At 43.4% G+C, this 20441-nt stretch overlaps 1 protein-coding gene across 1 annotated transcript in view; it reads left to right on the forward strand.

Annotated features, from left to right (window-relative positions):
- The window catches only part of BCL2L13 (BCL2 like 13), an 86465-nt gene that overhangs the window by 32650 nt on the left and 33374 nt on the right, over positions 1-20441 (forward strand). The window contains 2 exon segments of the mRNA XM_058431225.1: positions 6836-6943; positions 12932-13088. Coding sequence (XP_058287208.1) covers positions 6836-6943; positions 12932-13088 — 265 coding nt within the window.

The following is a 20441-nucleotide window of genomic DNA, read 5'->3' on the forward strand; positions in this document are numbered from 1 at the left end:
TGAACCCAGGAGGTGGAGGTTTGCAGGGAGCTGAGACTGCACCATTGCACTCCAGCCTGGGCGACAGAGCGAGACTCTGTCTCAATTAAAAAAAATCATAAAGAGCAGAGGGTCAAGAAGATTATTTTCCTTGCCCAAGTGATGAGTTAGAAGGCCTGACTCCAAAGCTTATCATCCACTTTATGGCTGCTTTCCAGGAAGCTGGAAGGGAAAGAGAGAATTTTATTGCAAGAAATAGCATGGGCCGTAAATTAATTTCCCAGGTTGTGTTTGATTTCCCTTAGTAATGTCATGATATATTCTGGAGATCACTGTACCTTGTGCAGTTATGTTAATCAGTGCTGTTGCAGAGCCATCCAACACTACAAATTACTTCTAAAGGGAAAACCTGTTATAATTATAAACAGTAATGGAGATTTAGTAGAAGCTTCTCTGTAAAGGTAGACTTTTATGCTTTATGAGAATTCATAAAGATTAGGATAAATTGGCATAGGATCTTTCTAGGATAAATTGGCCTCACATTTTTGCGTAATAGATTGTTTTATGTAACATTTTCAAGTTTTTATGAATGTAGTTTATCAAAGATACTTACTTAGGCAGAAGTAAGTGAAATGTCATTAAGCAAAGTATATGCTATTGGTGACATTGAGGAGATCCTTTGTGTTACATTTCAACTTTTAAGGATCCTAGCACTTAGGTAGGCAGAGGCAGGAGGATGGCTTGAGCCCAGGAGTTCGAGACCTGCCTGGGCAATATAGTGAGACCCCATTCTCAAAAAATAAAAAAAAAAAGGATTTGAATTTTATTTTGGTTAGTCTCAGCTCATAAGGAAAGTGTTTTATGTCGCTTAAAGGCATGTTATTTTTGTCAGCTTTAAAAGTAGAAAATGAATCAGAATCTGTGATATGTAAAAATGTTTAACCTTTTGTTTTTTAAAGGTATTTTAAATACCCGTGGATGACAGAATAATCAAGTTTCTTGACCTTAATAGAATTAATTCAAAGCCCATCTGAGAATTTGGGATTCTTTAATTTGGTTGCAAAAAATGAAAACATAGGCAGAGCCTGGTGGCTCATGCCTATAATCCCAGCATGAGGGAGGCTAAAGGTGGGCGGATTGCTTGAGCCCAGGAATTTGAGACCAGCCTGGCCAGCAAGGCAAAACCGTCTCTACCAAAAAAAAGCAAAACCCCACACAGCTGGGCACGGTGGCTCACACCTGTAATCCCAGCACTTTGGGAGGCTGAGGCAGGCAGATCACGAGGTCAGATCGAGACCATCCTGGCCAACATGGCGAAACCCTGTCTCTACTAAAAATACAAAAATTAGCTGGGTGTGGTGGTGCGCACCTGTAGTCCCAGCTACTCGGGACGCTAAGGCAGGAGAATCACTTGAACCCAGGAGGCAGAGGTTTCAGTGAGGCGAGATCGCACCATTGCACGATCTGGTGACAGAGTGAGACTCTGTCTCAAAAAAAAAAAAACCTACACAAATTAGCTGGGCATGGTGGTGTGTACCTGTAGTGCCAGCTACTTGAGAGGCTGAGGTGGGAAGATTGCTTGAGCCTAGGAGGTTGAGGCTCTTGTGAGCCATGATAGTGCCACTGCACTCCAGCCTGGGCAACAGGATAAGACCCTGTCTCTAAAAAAAAAAAAAAAAAAAAAAGGAAAGAAACATAACATAAAATACATAGAAGTGCTGAAGTGCAGTGGTGTAGTCATGGCTCACAGCAGCCTTGACCTCCTAGGCTCAAGCGATCTTCACACATCAGGCTCCCGAGTATCTTGGACGACGGGAACATGCTGCCACTGTGCCCAGCTAGTTTTTTAAATTTTTCGTAGAAACAAGATCTAGCTATGTTGTGCAGGCTGTTGTTGAACTCCTAAGCTCAAACAATCCTCCTGCCTTGGCCTCCCAAAGTGCTGAGATTACAGGCATGAGCACCACACCCAACTGAAGTGAAGGTTAAATAAGGGGACATGAAAGTCCCTGTCAGAAGACAGTATCACTGATATAGACAACCTTTCTGCTCTCTGTTAACTATTTAATCATGTCAGAAATGTTTCTGAGATCTTTCATTCCTAGCCACCCAACCAGAAGATGACGAGAGCACAGCCTAGATTGACGATTTTGTAGTCAGACTCACCAGAGTTCCAATTATAACTTCTTTATGGTAGTGGTAGAACCTATCCAAGCTTCAGTTTCCTCATCTTCAAATGGAACTATTATTTCATCCCTCATAAGGTTGACTTGGAAATTAAATGAAATAACACATAGGAAATGTTTATTACTGTGCCTGTTAAGTAACAGATACTTTGTAAATGCGTGCTGTTCTGCCCTTCCTGAACTTCCTCAGTCTGTATAAATAGTTTCATGTACTGGACAAATCTTACTCATTTTTGTGCTACGTAGATGCTCAGGACATACCTGATAAATAGCAGGTAGTCAGTGTTTCTTCAGTGGATAAATGAATAGTAGGTAGACCTGCAATTTGGTGGCCCAGTTCATGCTGCTTTTTGTTTGCTTGTTTGGTTTTTTTGCTGAAATTCTTGCACGGTGGAGTATAGTTGATTGCAGGGCCCTTCCCCCACACCCGGGTAGGGGCTTCATTGTCCCCACAAGTTACTTATCTCAAGTCTTTAGGGAAGTGAAAAATCACTCTAACAGAAGGTTAGTTGCTAAGTATACAATTCAGCATCCTCTGGGTGTTCAGGTAAGCCTGAATTTAAGTTCCAGAAATGAGTGAGATTCCTAGGATGGCTCTGAATTATCTTGACTTCCCTGAATGTTTCTGGCTAAAAACCAAGCTGGGATTATTGATGTGACTGTGAATCTGGCCCATGTCCCGGGAATGTGGATTCTGCTGCATATGTCAATTGGTTTGGCTTTTTTTTTTTTTTTTTTTTTTTTTGAGACAGAGTTTCGCTCTTGTGACCCAGGCTGGAGTGCAATGGCGCGTTCTTGGCTCACCGCAACCTCCGCCTCCTGGGTTCAAGTGATTCTCCCGCCTCAGACTACCGAGTAGCTGTGATTACAGGCGCCTGCCACCATGCCTAGCAAATTTTTGTATTTTTAGTAGAGACGGAATTTCACCATGTTGGCCAGGCTGGTCTTGAACTCCTGACCTCAGGTGATCTGCCCGCCTTGGCCTCCTGAAGTGCTGGGATTACAGGCGTGAGCCACTGCGCCTGGCTGGTTTGGCTCTTTTTATCCAAAATTTTTTGTTTAAATGGAAATTTTTGCTCTGTAGTACTGAAATCACCTGAAAGTAGAAGAAAAAAATTATTCAAGAAAGAATATTTTTGCAATGTGGGGAGAACTTGAGCTTTTTATATAAGCTTTTAAAGCTATAAAAGGAACTATGCTGTTTTACCCCCAAATTTGCCCACTTTTAATTCAGGAGAAACGTTTTGGTCTCCTTTATGTTCTAGTCTCTGGATACAAATCTTTTCTTTGTTCGTTTTTTCCCCCTATTACCAACCACAGGTTCTTAGGCTCCTGTGTAATAGAAATTGACACAAGGCCAAGCAAGTTTCCCAGACAAGGCTATATTAAGACTTATGGGCCAGGCACGGTGGCTCACGCCTGTAATCCCAGGACTTTGGGAGGCCGGGGCGGGCGGATCACCTGAGGTCAGGAGTTCGAGATCAGCCTGGCCAACATGATGAAACCCCATCTCTACTAAAAATACAAAAAATTAGCTGGGTGTGTTGGCGGGCGCCTGTAATCCCAGCTACTCGGGAGGGTGAGGCAGGAGAATTGCTTGAACCCCGGGGGGCGGGGGCAGAGGTTGCAGTCAGCTGAGATTGCGCTATTGTACTCCAGCCTGGGCAACAAGAGCGTAACTCTGTCTCAAAAAAGAAAAAATTTAAAAAGGCTGAGCACGGTGGCTCACGCCTGTAATCTCAGCACTTTGGGAGGCCAAGGCGGGCGAATCACGAGGTCAGGAGATCAAGACCATCCTGGCTAACACGGTGAAACCCCGTCTCTACTAAAAATACAAAAAATTAGCCGGGCATGGTGTCGGGCGCCTGTAGTCCCAGCTACTCGGGAGGCTGAGGCAGGAGAATGGCGTGAACCCCGGAGGTGGAGCTTGCAGTGAGCCGAGATCAAGCCACTGCACTGCACTCCAGCCTGGGAGACAGCGAGACTCTGTCTCAAAAAAAAAAAAGACTCATACCTAGAAAGGTTGGACATAAGGGAGACAGCACAGGAGGAAGGGTTCTCCAGCTGGCTCTCCGAGGGGAGTGCATTGTGGTGTCTTAAGGAGGGTGACATGCATGATTCATGAGGTAAGTGAGTATCACTACGTGTGTGGGGTGGAGTGCAGACATGGTAAGGAATCGTGCTAACACATGATCAGGAAGTGGCAGATAAGCCCCTTCCTGGGTTGTGATTTTGGTATTATAGTGAGGCTGGAGATTAGGATTGGTCATTGTCCTTGAGCTCATGTGAGTGGTAGAGCTAACTCCCTTGAGTAAGATTTATGGCAGGCTGCTGCCCATAGTTTCTTCATACCATACCTGCAAGGTCTGGTCAGCAGGTGTGGTAACAGTTGGGGTGGTGCTGTAGGGTGTGGCGGTCACTGAGAACATATGGAAAAACACATTAGTGGCGTGGGGCCAAGTCCCATTTCCTACTCTGTCTCACCTCCATGCCCCGAGATTACTCGTCTTGATCTGTCTCCTGGGGCCTTTTAGTGGTTGGTGATCATTGGCCACTGCTCATTAAGTCAGGTTACCCAACAGTACAAAACTGTAGTGCATTAGCCAAATGAAAGAGGACTATATTATGCAGTGAGTGTGAGTATGTAGATTTAGGGAGGAGGAAAGAAGGAGAATTAGATGGGCCGGGCGCAGTGGCTCACGCCTATAATCCCAGCACTTTGGGAGGCTGAGACAGGCGGATCACGGGGCCAGGAGATTGAGACCATCCTGGCTAACACCCTGAAACCCCGTCTCTACTAAAAATACAAAAAATTAGGTGGGCGTGGTGGTGGGAGCCTGTAGTCCCAGCTACTCGGGAGGCTGAGGCAGGAGAATGGTGTGAACCCGGAAGGTGGAGCTTGCAGTGAGCGGAGCTTGCGCCAGTGCACTCTAGCCTGGGGGACAGAGCGAGACTCCATCTGAAAAAAACAAAAAAGGAAAATTAGATGGTAATTAGTAAAGAGTTTAAACCAAGGTTTATAAAGGTCCTGAGAGGGTCCATGAATGCCCTAAAATTGCTTGCCAAACATTCTGGGAGGAGGGGCCATTATTTTATTGACATTCTCTAAGAACCTGAAATGTCAAAAAGCCCAAGAACAAGAACTGCTGTGCCGTGATCACTGTCACAGAGGCAGGCCTGGACTTTGGGGTGTTTGATTTAATATAGCCCGTGCTTGCAAGAATGGCGAGAGGCGACATTGTGCAGGGGTTAGGGCCCAGACCCTGAAAGTTGACCGCCTGGGTTTGTATCTGAGCTCTGCTGTTGGTGCACCCTTGGTCACATTTCTTCCCTGTGCCTTAGGTTTTTCACCTGCAAATTGAGGATAATAGTAATACCTATCTCAAAGGGTTGTTATGAGCATTTAATGAGCATATGTGTGTATACACATACATAGGTACGTACGTACATGTACATACAAAGTGCTTAGTATAGTGCCCCCAGCACTTGATATTAGCCATTATTGTGTATTGTTTTCACTAAAACTAACTTGGGTGGAATTGGACTGTCAAATGACAGAGGTACTGCTTTCAGGCTTCAGCAGTATCTTTTTTTGTACCTTAGTACTTGCAAAGATAATTATCTTGCTGTATTTAGAAAAGTTAGTAGCAAAATAGAATTAACCAGTAATAAGCATGAGAGACTGGTGATGAGCATAACTCATGAATCTAATGTGATTAGTACAAAGAAATTGTTATGCCCGCAGTGGTGGAATTTTAGCCTCAGTTGTGTGCTTTGTGGACTTAAGCAGCAGTCAACTAACTGTTGTGGGCAGGGTGGGGGGAAGAAAAGAAAGAAAATTACAAAGCATGTATAAAATGCTAGAAGTGTATCATTTAAAAATGTGTCCAAAAGTGAGATACAATTAGGGATCTATATAATTTGAAGTGGGGGGAATGGACATCTCCCACCACCACTGAAATATTAATAACATGAATTCTTTTTGTTTTTATCATATTCCATCTTCATACTTTTTAAAAAGGATACATTGTCTACGAAAAGAGAGGACTGGTCCCACTTATTGATACATCTTTCCCAACCTCCTCTTGAGTTAATGTGTTTCTGGAGATTCAGCTCAATTTCCCTGTTTCTGGCAGAAACATCTGGAAAGGTGGAGACTTAGTCTCAATCCATAGGCCCAAATATTTCTACTAATGGTTGTTTTTGATTTGTTTTGTTTTTTAATTATTGCAAAAAGGATTTCCTACCCTCCCTAATTTTGATGATGAATTTTAATTTTGCATTTTTTGGCTTAACAAATTGCTATTGTAGGGCCGGGTGCTTACGCCTGAAATCCCAGCACTTTGGGAGGCCGAGGCAGGTGGATCACAAGGTCAGGAGTTCGAGACCAGCCTGGCCAACATAGTGAAACCCTGTCTTTACTAAAAATACAAAAAAATTAGCCAGGCATGGTGGCGGGCACCTGTAATCCCAGTTACTTCGGAGGCTGAGGCAGGAGAATCGCTTGAACCTAGGAGGCGGAGGTTGCAGTGAGCGGAGATCACGCCATTGCACTCCAGCCCCAGTGGCAGTGCGAGACTCTGTCTCAAAAGAAAAAAAAAAAAAGTGCTATTATATTCTAATGGTTTCTCTCTCCCTCTTTCAATAATAACCTTTTTTGTTGCTTTCAGGGGTTCAACTAGATACAGCTTCACAATCTCTGGATCAAGAAATTTTATTAAAAGTTAAAACTGAAATTGAAGAAGAGTTAAAATCTCTGGACAAAGAAATTTCTGAAGGTCTGTTTATTCTTATTTTTCTAGTTAATAAGCAGATTCTGTCTGATATGGTTTACTGTTTGTTTAATTTGATTTTTACAGTGGGGTGTTCCCAACATTTAACAACTTACACCAATTATACATTGGTAGAAATTTATAAGGGTAAAAGTAGAAGGTAGCCTTTTTTCTTTCCTGGAGGATATGTTGATGGAAGTTCCCCAACTATACCTAACAGGTTAGATGTAGCAGTTTCTCATGTTAAGTTTCGGATAAATGATCATGTTAAGGTTCTTTCCATTCAGTATGGTTTGATTTGTATTTAGTATTACCTTTATAAGTAATAACGACATAAAAAGGAAAAAGTAAGCATATGCTTCTTTTATTTTTGCGTACATATATACTATAGATAACTGTAATTATAATGTACATTCAACTTTATAGCCATTTTATTTTGCACTTAACATTACAACATAAACTTTAAAAATAGTTACTCTACTAACTGCATGAAATTTCATTCACTGAATAAATGTTTTTACTCAGTCATTCCCTTATTATTATTATTATTACTATTTCAGAGACAGGGTCTTGCTCTGTTGCCCAGGCTGGAGTGCAGTAGTGAGCACTGGGATTACAGGTGTGAGCCACCATGCCTGGCCTGTTGCCTTATTATTGAGGGGAGCATTTGGATTATTATTCCTTTTTTCACTGGACAACAACTACACAGCATTTGCATTATTTCCTGTTTTGTCTTCCATAGGTAATGCTGCATTGAACATCTTGCCCAATGATATAAATATATTTTTACAGCTTCATTGAGATATATTTTACATACCATAAAATTCATCCATTTAAAAGGTCCAGTTCAGTCTGGGCACAGGGACTCATGCCTGTAATCCTAGCACTTTGGGAGGCAAGGCCTCAGGAGGATTGCTGGAGCCCCTGAGTTCAAAACCAGACTGGGCAACATAGGGAGACCATGTCTCTCTTTATTAAAAAATAATACTAATAAAGTACAATTCAGTGGTTGTAGTGTATTCACAGAATTTATCACCATGATCTAAATTTAGAACACTTTCAGTCCTCCTTAAAGAAACACAATACACATTAGCAGCCACTTCCCATTCCCACTAGCCCCAGGTCCCAACCCCACCCCACACCAGGCACCCACTGATCTCCATTCTGTTTTTATTGATTTGCCTATTCTGGAAATATACATAAATGGAATAGTTCACTATGTGGTGGTGGTGGTGGTGGTGGTGTTTTGAGACGCAGTTTCGCTCTCGTTGCCCAGGCTGGAGTGCAGTGGCACTATCTCGGCCCGCCGCAACCTCCATCTCCCAAGTTCAAATGATTCTCCTGTCTCAGCCTCCCGAGTAGCTGGGATTACAGGTATGCGCCACGATACCCGGCTAATTTTTTGTATTTTTAGTTTATGTATTTATTTATTTATTTTTTGACGGAGTCTGGCTCTGTTGCCCAGGCTGGAGTGTGGTGGTGGGGTCTTGGCTCACTGCAAGCTCTGCCACCTGGGTTCACGCCATTCTCCTGCCTCAGCCTCCCGAGTAGCTGGGACTACAGGCGCCTGCCACCACACCCGACTAATTTTTTGTATTTTTGGTAGAGACGGGGTTTCAGCATGTTAGCCAGGATGGTCTCAATCTCCTGACCTCATGATCTGCCCGCCTTGGCCTCCCAAAGTGCTGGGATTACAGGCGTGAGCCACCACGCCCGGCCTGTAACTTTTTGTATTTTTAATAGAGATGGGTTTTCTCCATGTTGCTCAGGCTGGTCTCCAACTCCTGACCCCAGGTGATTTGCCCGCCTTGGTCTCCCCAAGTGCTGGGATTAAAGGTGTGATCCACTGCGCCTGGCCACTATGTGGTCTTTTGTGACTGGCATTTTTTACTTAGCATAGTGTATTTTTGTTGTTGTTGTTGCTGTTTTTTAAGACATCACCTTGCTGTGTTGCACAGGCTGGCATGCAATGGCATGATCTGGGCTCACTGCAACCTCCAACTTTAAGGTTCAAGCAATTCTCCAGCCTCAGCCTCTTGAATAGCTTGGATTACAGGTGCCCACCACCATGCCCAGCTAATTTTTGTTTTTAGTAGAGACGGGTTTCACCATATTGGCCAGGCTGGTCTCCATCTCCTGACCTCAAATGATCCGCCTGTCTCAGCCTCCCAGAGTGCTGGGATTATAGGCGTGAACCACTGCACCTGGCCGACTTAGCATAATGTTTTCAAGGGTCATCCATGTTGTAGCGTGTATCAGTACTTCGTTACTTTTTACAGTCAAATAATATTCCACTGTGTGGATGTGCCATATTTTGTTTATTCATTCGTTAGTTAATAGAAATTTAGGTTGTTTCTACTTGTTTACTATTATGTATAATGCTGCTGTGAATATTCTTGTGCAAGTTTTTGTGTGGACGTATTTGCCCAATAATTTTTTCTTTTTCTTTTTTTTTTTTTTTTGAGACGAAGTCTCGCTCTGTTGCCCAGGCTGGAGTGCAGTGGCACGATCTCGACTCACTGCAAGCTCTGCCTCCTGGCTTCACGCCATTTTCCTGCCTCAGCCTCCTGAGTAGCTGGGACTACAGCGCCCACCACCTCACCCGGCTAATCTTTTGGTAATTTTTAGTAGAGATGGGGTTTCACCGTGTTAGCCAGGATGTTCTTGATCTCCTGACCTCGTGACCCACCCACCTCAGCCTCCCAAAGTGCTGGGATTACAGGCGTGAGCCACTGCACCCAGCCTGCCCAATAATTTTTAATGATCAAAATTATAAATTATGTTTGTAACTCAAGTTCCTCGTTAGTAGAGAAAAAATACAAATAGAAATGTACAAATAATCCTGAGACCGGGTGCGGTGCCTGTAGTCCCAGCACTTTGGGAGGCTGAGGCGGGTGGATCACTTGAGGCCAGAAGTTTGAGATGACCCCAGCCAACATGGTGAAACCCTGCCTCTACTAAAAATACAAAAAAATTAGCCAGGCGTGGTGGCTCACACCTATAATTCCAACTACCTGGGAGGCTAAGGCATGAGAATCTCTTGAACCCAGGAAGCATAGGTTGTAGTGAGCCAAGATCATGCCACTGTACTCCAGGCTGGGTGACAGAGTGAGACCGTTTAAAAAAAAAAAAGAAATGTACAAATAATCCTGAAACCTAATGTTAGTCTTTTATATTGTTTTTTTTTTTTTTTTTTTTGAGACGGAGTCTCGCTTTGTCGCCCAGGCTGGAGTGCAGTGGTGCAATCTCAGTTCACTGCAACCTCCGCCTCCTGAGTTTAAGTGATTCTCCTGCCTCAGCCTCTTAAGTAGCTGGGATTATAGGCGCCCGCCACCGTGCCTGGCTAATTTTTGTATTTTTGGTAGAGGTGGGGTTTCACCATGTTGGTCAGGCTGGTCTCCATCTCCTGACCTTGTGATCCACCCGCCTCAACCTCCCAAAGTGCTGGGATTACAGGTGTGAAACACCGCGCCCGACCGTTATATTTCTTTATCAACATTTTGAAACGATTAAATTTCTGATTCTCTTCATGTATATTCTGGTAACAGCACTGCTGCATAGTAAAATGGGCAAAAGGTAGAAAGAAGAAGAGAGTAACAAAATATTTAAATACATTCACTTATTTATTTTTATTTTTTTTTTATTTTTGAGATGGAGTCTCGCTCTGTCGCCCAGGCTGGAGTGCAGTGGTGCGATCTCGGCTCACTGCAAGCTCCACCTCCTGGGTTCACGCCATTCTCCTGCCTCAGCCTCTCTGAGTAGCTGGGACTACAGGCACCCACCACCACGCCCGGCTAATTTTTTTAATTTTTTTTATTTTTAGTAGAGACGGGGTTTCACCGTGGTCTCGATCTCCCGACCTTGTGATCCGCCCGCCTCGGCCTCCCAAAGTGCTGGGATTACAAGCGTGAGCCACCGCGCCCGGCCCCTACATTCACTTATTGAACCCCATATTATCTAAGTTAGATCATTAAAATGGATGCTCTCCAGCTTGCTCAAACAACAAAGTATTTGTGAACTTTGCAGCCATTTCCATCTTTCTCGGAGGCAAGCACTTTATAAAGAAATACATACTTAACTCTGTAGTAAAATTTGCAGCCTTATAGGCGTTAAGTGTTAGATTAATGCAATAAATATGCAGATGATGGCTAAATCTTGGGAGTGGGTGCAAGCGGCCTGCTTTCCTGGTAGCTGATGCCTTGCATCACATTTGTACTCTGGAACAACAGTTACTCTGCTTGCTCTTCCTGCAGTTAGGGAATGGTTAAGTCTGTACAACAAGTTATGACTGCTTTTTCTGGATTCAAGTTTTATTTTATTTTTATTTAATTGGTTATTTTTTTGGGAGACAGAGTCTCACTTTGTTGCCCAGGTTGGAGTGTAGTGTCATGATCAGGGCTCACTGCAGTCTTGACCTCCTGGGCTCAAGTGATCCTCCCACTTCATTCCCCCAGTAGCTGGGACTATAGGCGTGTGCCACAGCACCCTGCTAATTATTATTATTATTTTCTTTTTTTTTTTTGAGCCAGAGTCTTGCTCTGTCACCCAGGCTGGAGTGCAGTGTCGCAGTCTTGGCCTACTGCAAGTTCTGCCTCCTGAGTTCACGCCATTCTTCTGCCTCAGCCTCCCGAGTATCTGGGATTACAGGCGCCCGCCACCAGGCCCGGCTAATTTTTTTGTATTTTTGGTAGAGACGGGGTTTCACCATCTTAGCCAGGATGGTCTCGATCTCCTGACCTCATGATCTGCCCGCTTTGGCCTCCCAGAGTGCTGGGATTACAGGCATGAGCCACCGCACCCGGTCCTTTTTTTTTGTTTTTTTGTTGTTGTTGTTTTGGAGAAGGAGTTTCACTCTTGTTGCCCAGGCTAGAGTGCAATGGCACGATCTTGGCTCGCTGCAACCTCTATCTCCCAGGTTCAAGCGATTCTCCTGCCTCAGCCTCCTGAGTAGCTGGGATTACAGGCATGCACCATCACGCCAGGCTAATTTTTGTATTTTTAGTAGAGACAGAGTTTCCCCATGTTGGTCAAGCTGGTCTCGAACTCCTGACCTCAGGTGATCTGCCCAGCCTTGGCCTCCCAAAGTGCTGGGATTACAGGCATGAGCCACCGCGCCCGGCCTTAATGTTTTGTATTTTTAGTAGAGATGTGGTTTTGCCATGTTGCCCAGGCTAGTCTCGAACTCCTGGACTCAAGCCATCTGCACACCTCAGCCTCCCAAAATGCTGGGATTACAGGCATGAGCCACTGTGCTCGGCTTCTGGTTCAACTTTTGTACTTGTTTGTATAATCTTCATATAATAGTTTGAAAATTTATCCATGTGTAGTAATATTAAGGTTGAAAGTTCATTTTAATAAGGAAATGAAAGCAATAGACTCATCCTCTGAGGATGATTAGAATCTGATATAAGTGCCACTTTTATAAATGTAAGACAAAATCTTAAAAACAAAATTTTAAGAGACGGATAATAGAGCCAGGAGTTGCTTCTTATTTATCATTATTATACTTGTTGGTCAGTAATCACAAACTAAATTGATTAGCTTATTATAACATGTCAGTTTAGTTGTTTCTTTTCTCTTAAATCTAAGCTTTTTCATTAAAACCCAAAAGAACCTCTAAATTTATGACCTATCAATGTTTACATGCCAACAAAGATTAATGTCCAAAATGATTATCTGACCTTTTTAAGTGACTTGTAATGATTAGCTTGTTCCTAATAGTGGGTGTCTTAATCCTGTGGCCTTTTATAGCACAACTTTTGATATTGTTTTTTTTGTTTGTTTTTTTTTTTGAGACGGAGTTTCCCTCTTGTTGCCCAGGCTGGAGTGCAATGGCGTGATCTCGACTCACCACAACCTCTGCCTCCTGGGTTCAAGTGATTCTCCTGCCTCAGCCTCCTGAGTAGCTGGGATTACAGGCATGCGCCACCACATCCAGCTAATTTTATAGATAATTGTTTATTATACTAGGTTTTTCTTTTGTCCTGTCTTCAGCCTTTACCAGCACAGGCTTTGACCGTCACACTTCTCCAGTGTTCAGCCCTGCCAATCCAGAAAGCTCAATGGAAGACTGCTTGGCCCATCTTGGAGAAAAAGTGTCCCAGGAACTGGAAGAGCCTCTCCATAAAGCATTGCAAATGCTCCTGAGCCAGTGAGTTACACTGCTGAGTGGGATGTGCTTCTTTAAGTAGTCTCTGGATCTCTCATGCAGCACTGGATTGGGTAGGGCTGTGTTTTAGGTGAACAGTGTCACTTCTTTTCTCACTTTTCTTTACATTTTCTTCATTTGCTTTCCCAAAGCATCTCTGTGTTTTGAATGACAGTTTTGCTTTAAAGGAGTGATTTAGCTGTTCCAACATAGATTTGTTAATTTGTATTTATATGTTGAGCTGTCAGGTTTCAACGAATGCTTTTACCAAGTTCTAAATACAAGCTATTTCACCTCCCCCGACCACTTTTTACTGCCATTTCCTCTAGTGGTGACATGAATGTAATGGCTAGCGTTTTGTGCATTGTAATGTGGGATTAACATTATATCTATTTTAGAATTCTGTATTTAACATTGTATTGACCGGGCGCGGTGGCTCACGCCTGTAATCCCAGCACTTTGGGAGGCCGAGGTGGGTGGATTACGAGGTCAGGAGTTCAAGACCAGCCTGGCCAATATGGTGAAACCTCGTCTCTACTAAAAATATAAAACTTAGCCAGGTGTGGTGGCGCATGCCTCTAGTCCCAGCTAGTCGAGAGACTGAGGGTGGAGGATCGCTTGAACCGGGGAGGCAGAGGTTGCAGTGAGCCGAGATCCTGCCACTGCACTGCAGCCTGGGTGACAGAGCGAGACTCCATCTCAAAAAAAAAAACAAACCCAAAAAACCATTATATCTATATCCCAGAAGTTGCTCAACTTCAGGGTTGCACATCTGCCAATGGAACTGCTTCTACATTCTTACAGAAGGAACTTCTCTCCTAGCTATGGTTCTGACCATATTAAAGCTAAAGGCAAGAAGCTAGTAATAAGGAAAGTATTAAAATAGAACCAAATCATTTATTATAAATATTAAAAATCAGCCTGTAATCCCAGCACTTTGGGAGGCCGAGGTGGAGGTATCACTGGAGGTCAGGAGTTGGAGGCCAGCCTGGCCAACATGGTGAAACCCCATCTCTAGTAAAAATACAAAAATTAGCTGAGCATGGCGGCAGGTGCCTATAATCCCAGCTACTCGGGAGGCTGAGGCAGGAGTATTGCTTGAAGCCAGGAGGCAGAGGTTGCAGTGAGCTGAGATCATGCCACTGCACTCCAGCCTAGATGACAGAGGGAGACTCCATCTGAAAGAAAAAAAAAAAATTTTTTTTATTTTCATGTAAGCAAAATATTATCGATTACCGTTTGTTAGAAGAAAGTAATTTGGGTTTTAGGAGAATTTTTTTTTTTTTTGAGACGGGGTCTCACTCTGTCGCCCAGGCTGGAGTGCAGTGGCGCAGTCTCGGCTCACTGCAAGCTCCGCCTCCCGGGTTCACGCCATTCTCCTGCCTCAGCCTCTCCGAGTAGCTGGGACTACAGGCGCCCGCCACCACTAATTAGCCCGCCCGGCTAATTTTTTGTATTTTTTAGTAGAGACGGGGTTTCACCGTGGTCTCGATCTCCTGACCTCGTGATTCGCCCGCCTCGGCCTCCCAAAGTGCTGGGATTACAAGCATGAGCCATTGCGCCTGGCCGAGAATTTGACTTTTTTGTTGCATAGTATTGTGAAATAAGCAAATGTAAAAATGCTAATTATGCTTAAACAGTGAAATGAAATCATATTTGGTAATCTCAGTACTTTGGGAGATCCAGGCGGGAGGAGTGCCTGAGGCCAGGAGTTAAAGACCAGGCTGGGCAACATAGCCAGACTGTCTCTACAAAAAAAATGTTTAGAAAATTAGTCAGTGTGGTGGCATGTTCCTGTGGTCCCAGCCACTTGGGAGGCTGAGGTGGGAGGATCACTTGAGCCCAGTAGTTTGAGGCTGCAGTAAGCTATGATCACACCACTGTGGCACTCCAGCCTGGGCAACAGAGCAAGACCTTGTCTCTAAAAATAAAAATTAAAAAAGTCGTATTTGGATTTTCTTTATTTTATTTTTTTTATTTTTTTATTTTTTATTATTATACTTTAGGTTTTAGGGTACATATGCACAATGTGCAGGTTTGTTACATATGTATCCATGTGCCATGTTGTTTTGCTGCACCCATTAACTTGTCATTTAGCATTAGGTGTATCTCCTAATGCTGTCCCTGCCCCCTCCCCCCACCCCACAACAGTCCCCCGAGTGTGATGTTCCCCTTCCAGTGTCCGTAAGTTCTCGTTGTTCACTTCCCACCTATGAGTGAGAACATGGGGTGTTTGGTTTTCTAAAATTTAAATATAAACGTGGAGAGAAGTATATGGGTGTTGGGAAATAAAACTTACACAGGAAATTTGGATTTATAGCAGTTGTTTTCTTTTTTTTTTTTTTTTGAGACAGAGTCTCACTCTGTCGCCCAGGCTGGAGTGTAGTGGCACAATCTCGGCTCACTGCAAGCTCCGCCTCCCGGGTTCACGCCATTCTCCTGCCTCAGCCTCTCCGTGTAGCTGGGACTACAGGCGCCCACCACCACGCCCGGCTAATTTTTTGTATTTTTAGTAGAGACGGGGTTTCACCGTGGTCTCGATCTCCTGACCTCGTGATCCACCCGCCTCGGCCTCCCAAAGTGCTGGGATTACAAGCGTGAGCCACCGCGCCCGGCCCTACAGCAGTTGTTTTCAAAAAGTATTCTATGGAGCCTTAGGCATTGAGGTGCTGCAGGGGTCCTGAAGAAGTGAGGGGTCCTGAAGAAGTAAGTGGGTTAAGCTCATTAGGGCCTCTCCACTCTTCTTTCTTATTTATTTATTTATTTTAAATTTTTTGTAGAGACAGGGTCTCACTATGTCACCCAGACTAGTCTTTTTTTTTTTGAGACGGAGTCACGCTCTGTCACCCAGGCTGGAGTGCAGTGGCGCGATCTCGGCTCACTGCAAGCTCTGCCTCCCGGGTTCACGCCATTCTCCTGCCTCAGCCTCTCCGAGTAGCTGGGACTACAGGCGCCCGCCACCACGCCCGGCTAATCTTTTGTATTTTTAGTAGAGATGGGGTTTCACCGTGGTCTCGATCTCCTGACCTCCTGATCCGCCCGCCTCGGCCTCCCAAAGTGCTGGGATTACAAGGGTGAGCCACTGAGCCTGGCCTACCCAGACTAGTCTTATAACTCCTGGCCTCAAGCAACTTTTCCCACCTCAGCCTCCCCAAAGTGCTAAGATTACAGGTGTGAGTCATTGTACCTAGCCTTATTTATTTTCCCACTCTTCTTAAACCAGAGCACGTGTACTTCCATATATTTTATATTCTGAGGTTACACGTAAGACTTGAAGAAAGAAATTTGCTGCTTCGCTCCTCTCTCCACAAAAATGTGAAAGGTATCTGGACTAGGAGTAAAATAATGAAGTGAAAGGTGCAGACTTTTAAAAGAATCTTTTTCCTGGCGGGGCGCGGTGGCTCACACCTGTAATCCCAGCACTTTGGGAGGCCGAGGCAGGCGGATCACGAGGTCAGGAGATTGAGACCATCCTGGCTAACACGGTGAAACCCCGTCTCTACTAAAAATACGAAAAATGAGCCCAGCTAATTTTTTAATGGTGGCAGGTGCCTGTAGTCCCAGCCGCTCAGGAGGCTGAGGCAGGAGAATGGTGTGAACCCGGGAGGCAGAGCTTGCAGTGAGCTGAGATTGCGCCACTGCACTCCAGCCTGGGTGACAGAGCAAGACTCTGTCTCAAAAACAAAAAAAAAGAATCTTTTCCCAAATTCGATACAGACTTTGGCTTGGAGCAAACCATGTCACCCTTAATATTTCAATTCTCCATGTGTTAATTTTAACTTTATGGTGTAGTATAAGCTCTTCAAAAAACAGTGTTATGTAACTTTCTAAAAGTATTGTTTCTGAAGTCCTTTTTATGCTCTATAGGAAAAATGGATGTCTTCTCACAGCAAATTCTATTTAAAGGAGAACTGGCTTGGACGAATGTTTATTTTTTTCCCAAATCTTGATAGAATTTTTTTTTTTTTTTTTTTTTGAGACGGAGTCTTGCTCTGTCACCCAGGCTGGAGTGCAGTGGCACGATCTCAGCTCACTGCAAGCTCCGCCTCCCGGGTTCACGCCATTCTCCTGCCTCAGCCTCCAGAGCAGCTGGGACTACAGGCGCCTGCCACCACACCCGGCTAATTTTTTCTGTTTTTTTTAGTAGAGACGGGGTTTCAACGTGTTAGCCAGGATGGTCTCGATCTCCTGACCTTGTGATCCGCCCGCCTCAGCCTCCCAAAGTGCTGAGATTACAGGTGTGAGCCACTGCGCCCGGCCAGATAGAATTATTTTTGAAATTGGTTATGTATCAAAGTCAGGTCTCTTTCTTTTTTCAGAAATCTGTTTTTAGAAGTTTTAAGCTCTGTTACTAGTACCTTGAAAATAACTAATGGATGATAGACTACATAAACTAGAAATATTATAAACGTTGAAGGCAGTATTGTAAGGTAGAGAATACCACTGATTCCTCCAAAAGGTTTTGTTAATGTAGGAAGTTATTGCTGAACCCTTCTTACAGAAGAACAACAGCTGTTTCAAAAAGGTATCCTGCCCTGCTCTTTTCTTCTTTGCTCTATTCTAATAGCTCACTAGGTAGGATTGGTTATTTAGCTACTTACTTTTCTATGTATTTGATTTCCTTTGAATGTTTTAATCTGCTGCATTTTTTGTGCATGTATGTCTGTGTATATGATGTTTCAAATCACGTTTCATTCAGAACAATGCTAAAATAATTTAACCTGGTAGACAAACAACCAGTAAGGACTACTGTGACCCCCAGCAGCACCAAACAGTTCAGGAAAGGAAGTGAGGGGACTGATATACGCAAGTAAAGCTTCAGGGAGAATATAGGTAGGTAGACTGTGTAGTATCTGCTGAAGTTCAAGGTTTACACGAATCTGCTACTTAGCCCAAGGCATCTGAAAAGTACTAGGCTCACTTTAATGGGAAGGTGATGCCAGGAAGATAGTATATGCTGTATACATTTCATCATTACAGAGGCCATCTCTAGTATCTCATTTCCTTTCAGCATCACTGCAGTATTGATTTGATACAGACTTAGGTAAAAGAATGATGCCTGTGTCATCAGGATTCTTTTCTGAAATATCTAGACCGGTGCTATTCAATGCAAGTCACATATAATGTAGTTTTAATATGTAATTAAAAACTAGCAGCCATGTAAAAAAGTAAAATGAAATTTAAAATTTTTAATATTTTATTTAGCCCAGTACATCTAAAATATTTCAACATGTATTCAGTACAAAAAATTATTGAGCTATTTTGGATTGTTTTTTCTTCCTCATTGAAATCTAGTGTGTATATTATACTTTCAGCACACTGGCCACGTTTCTAATGCTCATTAGCCACATGTGACATCAAGACATTTTCATGGCATGTGTCAGAATCTTAACTTGAAATGGGAGTAGTATAATGGCCTTTGATACCAGATCTAACTGAGTGTGAATTCCTGCCTTGCTGCTTTCCGGCTATGTGGGTTTGGGATAATTTCTTAGCTTTTCTGAGCTTTGGTTTCTAAATATGTGATGTGATAATATATAATATAAAATGTAAATATATAAAATATTAAAACCTAACATAATAAGCTACCAGTAAGTGGTAGCTATTATCAATCTTAAATATTCTTAAACTAAGGAAGTCATAGGTCACAGTGGTCAGAGCAGAAAAATGCCTTTGGGGTAGTTTGTTTATTTATTTATTTATTGGTTTTTTTTTTTTTTTTGAGACGGAGTCTCGCTCTGTCACCCAGGCTGGAGTGCAGTGGTGTGATCTCGGCTCACTACAACCTCCGCCTCCCGGATTCAAGCAATTCTCCAGCCTCAGTCTCCTGAGTAGCTGAGATTACAGGCATGCGCCACCATGCCCAGCTAATTTTTGTATTTTTAGTAGAGACGTGGTTTCACCAGTTTGGCCAGGCTGGTCTTGAACTCCTGACCTCAGGTGATCCACCCGCTTCAGCCTCCCAAAGTGCTAGGATTACAGGCGTGAGCCACAGCACCTGGCTGGGGTGGGATTTTAAAACCCTGCAAAAGCAAGACTCTTTCTCTTCTTTCTTCTTTTTTTTTTTTTTAATTTGAGATGGAGTTTCGCTCTTGTTGCCCAGGCTGGAGTGCAGTGGCGCAGTCTCGGCTCAACTGCAACCTCCACGTCCTGGGTTCAAGCCATTCTCCTGCCTCAGCCTCCTGAGCAGCTGGGATTACAGGCATGTGCCACCACACCAGGCTAATTTTTTTTTTTTTTTTTTTTCTAATTTTTGTATTTTTAGTAGAGACAAGTTTCGCCATGTTGGTCAGGCTGGTCTTGAATTCCTGACCTCAAGTGATCCACCTGCCGTGGCGGGTTGGGATTACAGGCGTGAGCCACTGCACCCAGCCCGTTCTTTCTTACATGTTTGTTAATACTTTGCCCAAAAGGAGGGAAGGTAAATTTTCAATCTATTAATTTTTAATTAATGGATTTTAATTAATTTTAATTTTAAATGTATTATCTGAGCAATTGATGCCTTCATATGTTACTTGGTCCCAAGTCTTTTGTTTTTAAAATTTACGCATGAAACCGTGCTTCAAATAAAGTACTTGAAGTCACTCAACAAATGAGTGAGTGTTACCAATGATTCGAGTTTTTGGTATGACTTGGACTTACATAGAAATAATCAGAAAGGCTTATCTCTCTACCCTTGTGTCATAACACTCCAAGTTAAAAATAGGACTCCAGCTGGGGGTGGTTGGACAGGCCTGTAATCCCAGCTAGCACTGAGGCTGAGGTAGGAGGCATCAGTTGGGCCCAAGGAGTTTGAGACCATCCTGGGCAACGTAGGTGACTCCATTTAAAAAAAAAAAAAAATTTTTTTTTTTTTTTTTTTTTGAGACGGAGTCTTGCACTGTCACCAGGCTGGAGTGCAGTGGTGCGATCTCGGCTCACTGCAATCTCCGCCTCCCTGGTTCAAGCGATTCCCTTGCCTTAGCCTCCCGAGTAGCTGGGACTACAGGCACACACCACCACGCCTGGCTAATTTTTTGTATTTTAGTAGAGACGGGGTTTCACCATGTTGGCCAGGATGGTCTTGATCTCCTGACTTCGTGATCCACCCGCCTCAGCCTCTCAAAGTGCTGGGATTACAGGCATGAGCCACCATGCCCGGCCAAAAAAATTTTTTTTAATTAAAAATTTAAAAAGTGGATTCAATTTATTGCGATATTTATTTCAACTCTTGTCTCCTCAATATGAAAAGTCTTCCAGTGACATGTCTTTTTAGTTTTAAAATATTTTAGATTTTTTGCCTTTAAAAAAAGTTAAAATTCTGGTTTTCATTGTACTAATGAGATCATTTTTATTTGTTATTATTTTATCCTGTAT

Source organism: Hylobates moloch, unplaced genomic scaffold (assembly GCF_009828535.3).
Source record: "Hylobates moloch isolate HMO894 unplaced genomic scaffold, HMol_V3 SCAFFOLD_19, whole genome shotgun sequence".
In the NCBI taxonomy this organism is placed as follows: domain Eukaryota; kingdom Metazoa; phylum Chordata; class Mammalia; order Primates; family Hylobatidae; genus Hylobates; species Hylobates moloch.